The sequence below is a fragment of the Lepisosteus platostomus genome, chromosome 9 (assembly GCF_059453375.1).
Source record: "Lepisosteus platostomus isolate fLepPlt1 chromosome 9, fLepPlt1.hap1, whole genome shotgun sequence".
In the NCBI taxonomy this organism is placed as follows: Eukaryota; Metazoa; Chordata; class Actinopteri; order Semionotiformes; family Lepisosteidae; genus Lepisosteus; species Lepisosteus platostomus.
Window position 1 is genome coordinate 46,086,090 of NC_142619.1, and position 12,574 is coordinate 46,098,663.

The 12,574-nt window shown below is 40.6% G+C and overlaps 1 protein-coding gene across 3 annotated transcripts in view; it reads left to right on the top strand.

The window, feature by feature from the left end:
* plxnc1 (plexin C1) overlaps positions 1 to 12,574 on the top strand; it is a 50,837-nt gene that overhangs the window by 10,447 nt on the left and 27,816 nt on the right. For all 3 annotated transcript variants that reach the window (XM_088645228.1, XM_088645226.1, XM_088645227.1), the window contains 2 exons: positions 8,937 to 8,969; positions 11,048 to 11,181. In XM_088645228.1, the coding sequence (XP_088501354.1) occupies positions 8,937 to 8,969; positions 11,048 to 11,181 (167 nt within the window). The remainder of the gene's footprint in view (positions 1 to 8,936; positions 8,970 to 11,047; positions 11,182 to 12,574) is intronic.

Below are 12,574 nucleotides of genomic sequence, written 5' to 3' on the forward strand. Positions count from 1 at the left end.
ATGTATTTATACATCTTCAGATATCATATAATTGAATCAAACCTGCTCTCAATCTCCTTTATTAAAAACCAAAAGGATTTAGTGTCCTTAACCTGCCTGTATATGTTAATTCCCCGAGACTAGTAGATGTTCATTGAACTCTTTCAATGGCTGTGAAATGCTTACTAAAAATAAGCACAATATTCTTAATTAGGACACACTAGTGTGTTCTAAATCTTGACCTTAACTTCCCAGGTATTAACATTCCATACTTTTTGCTATACACCCAATCATTCTGTTTGCATTATTTATTTCATGCCCACAGTTTCATGACTGACTATGTAACAGCAATAGTTTGTACTATTCAGCATAATGGCTGTAAACTGACAGAGATTACAGTGCTTTGGATTGTGCATCCACAATGTTTGTGTAAACCAGCTTTATTTTTATGATTACTTCTTATTTTTAACTCATCAGTATAAAGGTAAATTCTGCAATACAGAGAAGAGATCATGTTGAAAACTAGTCACTGAAAAATTTAATTAGAAGGCCCATACATGCGTGACCTTTTTGGTGGTCTTTTGATTAATTGATCAATTCAACATTCATGACTGAATTTGATACACCCAAGTAATTTTGATAGTTGCTGTTACTGTACGTCCCAGTGTGTGGTCCATGTGTGTTTTACTGCTATGTTCCACACTTCCTGATCTTGATTGTTCTCCCTCCCCCATTGGTCCATCATTACAGATCATTGTTTCCGTGTGACATTATCGTCAATCAGCATCTCCACCAATCAGAGTGCATCTTATTTAGTATATAAGTTGGAGGTTTTCTGAATGAAGGGGCCTTTTGTTTGACTTTGGTCCCACATGGCTCCGCTCCGCTTTTGGTTTTGCTTCGGCTTTGTCTCGCTTCATGTGTGTGTGTTTTCATATAGCTTCGGCTTTGTTGTTTTGTTGATTTGTGTTTGTCTCTTTTTACTTTGTTTGTTTGTATTTATCGTTTATTTTGCCATTACCTTGCCCTAACGTGTTATATGTTCAACCTCTGTGTTCTTTTGTACCCTGTTACTTGTGTCTACTCTCGTTTTCCCTTATTTGTATTGTTAGTTCACTTGTGTATTTGTGTGAACTTTTGTGTTAAGGGTTAGTTTAGGTTGTTGGGTACATTCTACACACGTAATTAATTTTTGTATTAGTAACACTAGTTTAGTATGGGTGAGTGCCGTTTGTCTTGTATGGTTTTGGGTAGTCAGTGAAGGTTAGCTAGGGTGTTTGAAGACGTCAAAGACTGTGTTTCGGGTTTTCTTTTATAGTCAGGTTAGCTTTCCCTCACTTTCTTAGCCATCTCCATTCTGTTTGTTGTTTTCTTTTCTTTGGCACCACTCTAGTTCCTTTTCACTGTGTGTTATTGTGTCCTATTATGTACCAGTCACTTATTCACCTTAAAATAATCACTTTTGCACCAACACTAGTTGTAACGCTTCCTAGTCCCTCACCAGAACTCACCCGCATCCAAAAATTATCCTAAATCTTACACCCTTTTACCCCTAGACACTTGGGGTCGTAACAGTTGCAAAAGCACTAAAAACACAATTTTTGTTTATGGGTGCAGTGTTAAAAATACAGAACAGAACCAATGTGAAACTGAAAGAAAAAATTACAGAAAATTAATATTTTGAAACCAAGAGTGAAACTAAATGATGCATTAAGATCTGAATTTTAGTTAAATTAAACTTTATTGTCATTAAACTTACACAGGTGCATAGTATAATGAAAAGTGTTTCTTGTTAGTCACTCGGGTGCAGTACAGTATATAAATAGGACAGAAGATAAGACAATAGACAGTAACACAATAGCAATAACAGTAACATGTAATAACATAACATAAATACTGTAACATGTAATAAAGTAATCAAAACTGTGCAAAATTCCGCAAACAGAGAAAATATAACAGGACAAAAACAGTGCAAGGTAATTCTTGGAACAGTGTAAAAATAGTATGGTTAATTAATAAATATTAAATATTACGACCGGTACAGTTTTACTGGGCTATCGAGGGGACAGTACAATTTCGGCTTACATGTGTGTGTAGTGGTGTAGGAGTACAGTCATTGTGGGTACAGGAAGACGTTAGGAGAGATCATAATATGGTGGGAGGGAGTGGGGGCGAAACCAACTTGACAGCTCTGGGGAAGAAGCTATTTTGGCGTCTAGTTGTGTGCGACTGGAGTGACCGGAACCTTCTGCCAGATGGTAGGGGAACAAACAAGTTATGACTGGGGTGAGTGGGGTCAGACATAATTTTGGTGGCTTTTTTCAGACTCCTGGTGTTGTATATTTCCTGGATGGATGGTAAGGCACTGCCGATGATGTGTTGGGCAGTTTTGACCACCCGCTGTAGTGCCTTACGGTCGGATGCGGTGCAGTTGCCGTACCAGACTGTGATGCAGCTGGTCAGTATGCTCTCCACCATACATCTGTAGAAGCTGGTGAGGATCTGTGGATGTAGGTGTATTTTCTTCAGCCTTCTCACCCATATCACCTCAGCCATCTCAGCCATATCACCCTGCAACTCACAACTGGCAACCCACTGAAGCTAAGCAGGTGTGAGCCTGGTCAGTACCTGGATGGGAGACCTCCTGGGAAAAACTAAGGTTGCTGCTGGAAGAGGTGTTAGTGGGGCCAGCAGGGGGCGCTCACCCTGTGGTCCATGTGGGTCCTAATGCCCCAGTATAGTGACGGGGACACTATACTGTAAACAGGCGCCGTCCTTCGGATGAGACGTAAAACCGAGGTCCTGACTCTCTGTGGTCATTAAAAATCCCAGGGTGCTTCTCGAAAAGAGTAGGGGTGTAACCCCGGTGTCCTGGCCAAATTTCCCATTGGCCCTTACTAATCATGGCCTCCTAATAATCCCCCTCTATGAATTGGCTACATTACTCTGCTCTCCTCCCCACTGATAGCTGATGTGTGGTGAGCGTTCTGGCGCACTATGGCTGCCGTCGCATCATCCAGGTGGATGCTGCACATTGGTGGTGGTGTAGGGGAGTCCCCATTACCTGTAAAAGCGCTTTGAGTGGAGTGTCCAGAAAAGCGCTATATAAGTGTAAGCAATTATTATTATTATTATTATTATTATTATTCTCAGGAAGTATAGCCGCTGTTGTGCCTTCTTGATGAGACTGGAGGTGTTCAGTGTCCATGTAAGGTCCTTAGAGATGTGAACACCTAGGAATTTGAAGTTATTCACCATCTCCACCGTAAACCCTTCTATGTAGATGGAGGAGTGAACTTTTCCTTGTCTTCTGAAGTCAACAATCAGCTCTTTGGTTTTGCTGATGTTGAGACATAGGTTGTTGGTTCGGCACCAGTCTGCAAGTTGTTTTATCTCCTCCCTGTAGGCAGTCTCATCATTGTCAGTGATCAAGCCCACGACTCTGGTATCGTCAGCATACTTGATGATGGTGTTTGTGCTGAACTTGGCAGTACAGTCATGGGTGAACAGGGAGTAAAGCAGTGGGCTAAGCACACAGCCTTGAGGGTCACTGGTGTGAAGGGTGAGTGTGTTGGAGGTGAGGTTGCCAATCCTGACAGTCTGGGGTCTGCTGGTGAGGAAGTCTAGGATCCAGCTGCAGAGGGTTGTATCTAAACCTAGAGCCCTGAGTTTGGTAGAGAGTTTTATGGGTATGATGGTGTTAAATGCTGAGCTAAAGTCAATGAACAGCATTCTTGTATAGGTGTTCCTTTTATCCAGGTGGGTTAGTGTGGTGTGTAAAGCTATAAAGATAGCATCCTCTGTGGAGAGGTTTGTGCGATAGGCAAACTGAAGAGGATCCAGTGTTTTTGGAATGCTGGCTTTAATTTGTGGAATAAGTAGTTTTTCAAAGCACTTCATTATGATGGGGGTGAGTGCAATAGGGCGGTAGTCGTTCAGGCATGTGGGGCCTGATTTTTTTGGTACTGGCACAATGGTGGTCGTCTTGAAGCAGCTAGGTACAGTGGCCCGGGCCAAGGACAGGTTGAAGATGTCAGTACAGACATCAGCTATCTGCCAGGCACATGTTCTGAGTACCATGCCAGGGATACCATCAGGTCCAGCAGCTTTATGTGTGTTCACTCTACTTAGTGATTTCCACACATCTAGCTTGGATAGTGCAGGGGGTGGGGTGGCAGGGGAGTCAGTGGTCCAGGTGGTTGGTTCAGGGTTTTGAGCTTCGAAGGGTGCGTAGTTAGGGAATGTTGCAAGTTTTCAACATGACAGCAGTGACAGAGTCCCTAATAGATTGGAGCCATGAATGTAATAGACAATGTATTGAACATGGTCGACAACTGAGAAAGAAGACCAGAATTGGCAGATCGAAGATTAGGATCGAAGATCCTTAAAATAATTCGGAAGTCAAACCTTCAGTGTCTTATACTGTATATGAGCAGGAAAACCTTAAGGTCCTCTCTAAATTTCTGAGACTTTGTGCATTTTACATTAGTTGGGAATTAAGTGCTGATATAGCACTTGAAGCAGCTTGGAGCACATGCCACACTTGAGAACACAACGCCTATCTCCCTGCCCCCAAAAATATGCGTCTACTCTCCTCTCTGGTCTGGCGCAGCACTCACATTACAAGAGTGAAAGCACCGCTTACATGAGCTGCTGGGTGCTTATTCTGGACTTGACAACATATTGGCTATCTCCCGGGCTGGGTTTCAGGAGTAGAGAAGTATGAAACTGCCATATTGCCAATACCATATTGGAACTCATGCCTGTTTTTTTTTTCCGTAGTCTTACGTTAGCAGTGTGGAATTTGTTCCAGGCTGAGAACTTGCATCTGTTTTCCGAGGCTCATAGTCTGTCATGCTCTGAAAGCAAACCTGGCACTTACTGTATATTAAAGAATGTATTGCGCAGTTGAGTGCCTGTATCTGAATTGGCTTCCCCCAAGCGCTACAGTATGTTCCCCTGCTCTACTCTAGTCACAGTAGCAGACTACACTGTTAATCTAATCAAGGAAACCCATGACAAATTCTGATTTTCTGAGCACAGATCTGATAAAAACAGCTTTGTCCCAGAAATTGTGGTGTTTCCTGTCAAGCTCTGTCGAATGTCTTTTCTCCCTGTTCTGTAGTTGTAGGTCACGGGTCACAGGTCTGTCCTTTTGGTTCAGCAAGACGTGCATCACTGCTTACATTCTCCCTCTTCTTCTAAGTGAGGGACTTCCCCAATGCACATACTTTCATAGTTCATAGGCCTGTAGATGCAGCAGTCTCTCTTCATAACTTTATTCTGCTGTCTTCATAGAGCACAGTTCAGTTTATTTGTCATATGCACAAGTGCAATGAAATGCATATTGGCATTTATGCTCCAATACAAAGAGAGTAAGGAAACACCAAAACGTAAAAACAGAACAACGGCAGCAACAACAAAGTTAAATAACATACAACTTAATTACAAGTCAGCACAAACCGAGTGCAAAAAAACATCAGTGTGAGTCAGTGGTAGGAGTAGAATCCAATAATCTGACACCTTGTGGGAAGAAACTGAAGTTAGAGTCATGTGCCTTTATTCTCCTATAATGCTTACCAGAGAGAAGGGGAGAGAAAAATGAAATACAGGATGATTGTTATCCTTTGCAATACTACCAGCTTTCCTGAGACAAAGAGTTGTAAAAATGTCCACTATAGAGGGAGGCTATACTCCAGTAATGGACTGGGCTGACCTGATCACCCCTTGTATTGCCTTTCAGTCAGACAACGAGCTGCTGCTAAACCACACTGTAATGCCACACATGAGCACACTCTCAATAGCACACCTGTAAAATTGTAGTAAGTATAGTTGAAGATAGACCAGATTTTTTCAACTGAGAAAGTAAAGGCGCTGGTTGTGCCTTCTTTGTAGCTCCAGTTATATGCTGAGACCAAGTTAAATCGTTAGTAGTGAAGGTACTCAGGAACCTGAAACTGCTAACCATCTCTACAGCCACTCCATTGATGTGAACAGGGGTGTGGTCCCTACCCAGGGTCCGAGCACTCAGGCAGCATACTGTTAAAATGCCTCATGACCAGCCTTCTGAATGTTGCCCTGACTTCTGCCTCCATGACAGACACAGCCGTATCATCAGCGGCTGGGAGCTCTCGTGCTGGCAGTTCCGTGATTTCCTTCTCAAACTGAGTGTAATAGGCATTCAGCTCATCTGGGAGAGAGAAATCAGTATCAGCGGATTAGCACTGCTTATTTTAGCTTTATTGTTTGTTATAGACTGAATACCCCACCATATTTGGTGTACATCGGAAGAGGCAGCTTGCATTTCTAGTTTGTTACAATCTTACCTTTTAGCGTCCCTGATAGCTCTCCACAGGTCTTACCTAGCCTTCTTATGAGGTCCAGATTGACAGATTTAAAATGGTTCGATCCTGCCCACATCTTACTACAGATATCGCTATGGTTACTGGCTAGGAGAAAAGCAAACTGTCTTTGTAGGCACACAGTCATCCACGCATTACTTAATAAAATCAGTGACAACTGTAGTGTACTCGTGCAGGTTCGCTGATGAACTTTTAAAGACGGCCCAGTCCACAGATTCAGAGCAGTCCTGCAGCACTTCATCTGTCTCCTCCACCCGTTGTTGTCCTGTCCTTGTCGACACATTCTCCCGCTTCAGCTTCAGCATCTGCTTGTAAGGAAGCATTAACAGATGATATGCGAAGTGAGGGTGAGGGATAGAATGGTAGGTGGTTTTTATAGTCATATAGTAGTGATCCAGAGTATTCACACCCCTAGTCTGGCAGGAGACATGCTAATATTGCTAATATTTCAGAAGATCTTTCCTCTAGTTGGTCCCCCGCAACAATTGATGCAGTATCAGGGTGAGCAGTTTCAGAATCGTTATTGGTGGCACATATTTCTCTGAGTGCTGCTTTCACGTCTGACCGGGGTGAAATATACAGTACACTGCAGACATAATAACAGGTGAAAATTCACTTGGGAGATAGAAAGAACTACATTTTCCAGACCTGGAGAGCATGGGGTGGAGTAGTGACACTGTGGCTAAGGATCTGTGGCTGAGGCTGGAAAGCTGCTGGTTAAAATCCTGCTGCTGGCTTAGAAATCCTACTCTGTTGGGCCCCTGAGCAAGGCCCTTAACCCCAGCTGCTCCGGGGGTGCTGTATAAATGGTTGACCCTGTGCTCTGACACCAAGCTTCTCTCCCCTTCTGTGTGCCTGTGTGTCTCATGGAGAGCAAGCTGGGGAACTGAACTGTGCTCTATGAAGACAGCAGAATAAAGTTATGAAGAGAGACTGCTGCATCTACAGGCCTATGAACTATGAAAGTATGTGCATTGGGCAGAAGTGCACGTGCTAATTCCAGCCATGCTGATTGTGCTGTTAAAGACAGAGCCGGCTTAACCAATAAAGACTCCTGTCCGGTCATTTGTCATTTGTGGACCACTGCCAAAGCCCCCTGATGACCTTGGGATTGAAAAACCCAACCAGGTCATTCTACATCGATACCCTGTCTGTCTGTTTCAGGGTAAGAATCACTCTTTTGTATCTTCATGGTACCATAATCGAGAATGGCTCAAGTATGGCGTCAAAGCTGATGCAGCATTTTGCTATCCCTGTAGGAAGTTCAACAGTGCCCGCGCAACTGACTCAACTTTTACAGTTAGGGGGTACCATGACTGGAAACACGCCGCAGAGAGAGAGAGAGACAAAGAGTTTCATCTCCACTTGCACTCCACTTCAAAGGAATATTTAACCTTCATGGCTGTATGGAAGGACCATAAAATGCGCATTAAAAATGACAAGGAAATTTCCACTGTCCTTAACACAGACCAGCTCAGAAATCATTACTATGTGTCTGCTGAGTCATAACCCCCTGGTTAAAAGCAAATGCCTACCCATTTGAATTGTTCTGGTGACGACCCTGCCCAACAGTTGACTCATGTGCTGTGTAAGGTGAAGAACAAGCAGTGGAAATTGAGGCCTTTTTATAGGAATTAGACTACTGATAATATGTATTAGGGTACTACTATAAAGACCATTACAGGCTGAACTAAATTGGAGTTGATGTGATCTGCACCTAACTAGTTAAGTTCAATTCACTAAATTCAGAAGAAAGGTTGTGGTGAAGCGAAGGGGCTAGCAGGGTTGAAAAAATAGTCTTGTGGTTATAACTGCTCAGTTCAAATGCTTGTACTGTACGTTAGAAGTGTCAACACCACAAGACCTGATTAAGTACTGGTTTTAGTCATGTTCTGAGGTGTTGACAATATAAGCACAGCCACATCAATCCAGAGCAGCCAGAGAATCAGCTGTAGTCAGGAGAACCCGCGCTCCTATTGAACTCACCAAGAAGTTAAATGCTTCCATAGGCTGGACAATGCAAGAGTTTATAGCTCTGAAAGATTGGGTAAAAACCTGTTTAAAGGTTTAGGGGGTCAGTTAATAACTACCAACAGAGGCTGAGATATAACAGGAGGACGTAAAAAACAATTCAGAGGAGGTAACCATCAGAGCAGGGGTTGTTTTATCAGCATCTAAGAAATTAACAAATTAAAAATGACCTCCTCAGAGAGCAAAGTGATTGGAGTTGAAGAGGAGATTTTACCTGTTGAATCTCAAACTTGTGAAATATCAAGAAAGAAAACACAGTAAGGAACACATATATCCCACTTATCAAGAAACTAATGCCTTCATGTTATTGGTATGTCGGAGGCTGAAGTATCAGAAATGAAAACAAAATATGTTTTTGTAAATGCTTTGTAAATTTGTTGCAGTTCTAAGTTGTTTCTTTTGATGCTCAGTATATGTTATATTTTTTTCTTCATTAATGTTAGTGTTCAGTGCAGTAATTATTGTAAGATGGATTGCTGCTTGTGATCCTTTCATCTGCACATTAAGTTATGTAAAATGCCTAATTGCCTACTGCAGCAGTGTAACTCTTGTTTCTTCCTTCAGAACACATGTCCAAAAGAAAATACATCTAGTTTGGTAAGTTCAAACTTATATTCCTATTACCTTTTTTTGTTTTAAGTAAATGACAATTCTACTATAGTGATATATTTGTTCATTGAAGCACCATAAATTCATTACACAAAAAAAGCAGCATCACCAGTTGAACAATACAAAGTGTGCATATAGGCCATTTTTACTGTGTATACTTTGTTTTAGACTAATGTAATGCATTTAGCTATATGACGTAGACATTTTCTATTGATATGTCCGGCCTGCTTAAATTAAAAGAGTAAAAATAAGTTGATAAAGTGAGAGACAGCAGTAGAACAATTTGTTCTCAAGGCCACTTCCTCCCAGACAAAGCAAACCCAAGATCGGGACTGGAGGACAAAGGTTAATCAAAGCAATGACAGCAGCCCGTGGAATAATGTGCAACAAGTTTGGCGGATGTACTGTATCATCTTACTAGTCCAGTAAATATATCACGTGCAATTGCACTAAGTGCAGTTTCACCTTGGTGTGAAAAAAACAAACACAACATTGCCACCGCTAATGCTAATACTGTAGCTTCTCACTGGGGCTCTTGTGCTTTTTAGCCTCTTTTCCTGAGTCCTAACCATGACAATGCATTGTTGCTCTTGATATATTGAGTTACTTCTGCTTTCTTCTGAATGTTGCCTCTTCTGCCTTTCCTCTGAATGTTCGTCAAATATTAAGTTCTTTAATATTCTAGAGATAGAGCAATAGCCTTTCTCCCAGAATAGATCAGTTTACCACAATCAGAATAAGCCTGCATTTCTGTTTCTTTAGTTGTTGCAAACTTGCAAGTCTATTCCACTATATTGGTGATGGTTTTGTGTTTTTAAGACAAACAAGACCATTTATTTTCCCAAGCCAGTAGGAAAAAATAATTATCACTTTAATATATATTAACCTATGAGGTTTTGAAGAATTACTGTATATAAAAATGAACTGGCGACATGTCAAATATTGAAAAACATTATAAAGCAAATTAATAAAACATTGTTTTTTGCCTCTGGATTTTTCTAGTGACCTTGAAGCCAAAACATTGTGGTTGAATGCACATTAAAAGCTAAGTCACAAGAATTAGAAGATAGCAATAGGGCTATTGTGGTGACATCATTTTAACAGATCAGAAGATCTTAGTTGCCTAATGAAAGTAGCACACTAGACTCACACTCCACAATAAGCCATAAACTGTTTCTTAAAGTTGAATCATCTTTATTTGTGTTACTGCTATTTCTCAGTTATAATATGACTAAATTCCAAAATAACTGGAAATAACTTTCTGGATATAAAGTAAATCCTACATAAAGAGTCTACAGTTGCCATTGACTATGTCAAACCCATCAAAGCAAAGGAAAGCAAAGTTCCATATATTTATGTTCTGTTACTTACTTTTTCATTAACATGTCTGCTGTCTTAATATTAATCATGTGTTACAGAACAGATGTCTTTCTATCTACTTTTATTATTATGCTGAACAAATAATGCCCTAACCTAAACATTATTTGATATGATTATAGTCTCCTTTTTGTTGAAAACAGTGAGGTTTGTTTGGATGTTTACTTCAAGCGAGTCATCACAACATCTTAATGAAAATTCTGTTTTGACAAAGGATTTTAATCCTTAATCCTTAATGATTTTATTACTGAAAATTTAGTCAGACAAACATCAGCCATTCATTGCTGTTGGGTCAGTTTAGATTGTGCTGGCTGTGTTAAATGACATTCTTGGCTCCACTGTAATCGAAAAAAAATGGTTCCACATCATGCCAAGAATTCAGTATGGTGGCGCTGTGGTTAGCATTGCTGCTTCACAGCTCTGGGGACGTGGTTTTAGGGAACATTTGCCCTGGTGTGAATGTGTACTGTACACATCTGTGTAAGTACCCTGCAGTGGATGGTATCTTGTCCAGTGTGCCTTGCTCACATTGATTGCTGGGATAAACCCCCAGTGAACCTACTGTATATTGGTTAAAGTGGTCAGAAAATGAATGGATGTATCATGAAAAGCAACACTTTTATTATCACTTTTAGTTTTTTTATTTTAGATAAACACATTCATCTACTTTCTCTCTTTTGTATTTCCAGGTGCCAGAAATACATTTAATAGAGCCGACTGAGATATCGTACTTGGGAAAAAACAAAGTTGCCATAAAAGGAACAAATTTATCTCAAGTGTCTAAAATTTGGATTACAGGAAGCGCTGACTGCAGACCAATTGAGTAAGTCACCAGTTTTCAGATTTATTGTTGGATTAATGATTTAGGGTTAATATGTGCACCACTGGACCAGTTCCATTTAAAAGGTAATCAATTACAAATACATATTTATATATATCTATAGATTTAGATAGACATAAATCTACAGTAATTCATCTGTAACTTTTTACTTTTAAGTAAATGTGCAGTTACAGTTAAAATTAGTTATAGTACTTCTCAGGTTCTCTTTTCTCACATACCTGAGTGTTAAATCTCACATACCTGTCATTGAGACACTTGAGTCAAAAGCTGTTTTAAGGGTTTAGTACCATATTATGCTCATTGTTATGGGATTGTAATGGAACATTGTAAAGGCCACAGATGACAGAAGGTCATTTGGGCCATCAGGCTCCCCTGGTTCTGGTACTTTGTAGTCCCACAGATAATACTGGTTGTGCTGGAACCAACAAACCTCCTTATGGAAAGGTATGGTTGAGAGTAGCCAGTCAACTCTAACCTGCATGTCTTTGGCCCAGTGAAAACTCTGACAAACACATCCTGTCCTACTCTGCCAGGCTCCAAGAACTAAAAAGAACTTAAATGCTTTTAGTACTGAAAAGAGAAGAAAGCAAGGTGACCAGATTCAAGTTTTCAGAATCATCAAAGGCACTGACAAAGTGAACCTGGTGTAATCCCCTCGGAGCTTCCTGAGAACTGCCAGCGATACACAAACCAGAGGAATAAATAGAAATATGACCACAACTAGAAACTGATGCTACTGTAAATGCCTTGAAAACTGAAACAGAAGGTACTAATTTACACATAGGAATAAGGAAGTGAGGAACAAGATACCCACCAATGTTATTGAAACTGATGCCATCACATCTTGAGAGAAACAACCAGATGAAATCCTCAGATCAATTACCTACTAAAAACCCAAATGAGCCACATCTCTTCTTATTTGCAAACTATTAGTTCTTGTGTTCTCAGCACCACCCACCGACAGGTACCCCACCCTCTTCAACCCAGGCGTTTTAAACTCCACACCTGACACAAGCCTACGTACAGTATAAGCAAATTATCAAGTTTAAATTTGATTACAAAGCAGCACTATACAAAAGGAATACTGAGGGAGGTTGTGAGGTTTCTTTTTAACCTTTAAATACATTCTACATTATATGAAAAACACATAACTAACTTTAAATAGAGTCTCTTTAAGTGACAGCTGATAAGTTTGAAGAACTCAAGTGATTAAATTAGCCATATTGGTGAAGCTCTCCAGGATCACTTAAGCATCCTATACACCACCTTGTGCTTATGAGACTTGACTGTAAACAAAGTATTTACAGTACAGGTAATAGTTGACATCATACTGCCTTTTGTTTTATTCAACCTAACTGGTGTGGTGGTGGATGTA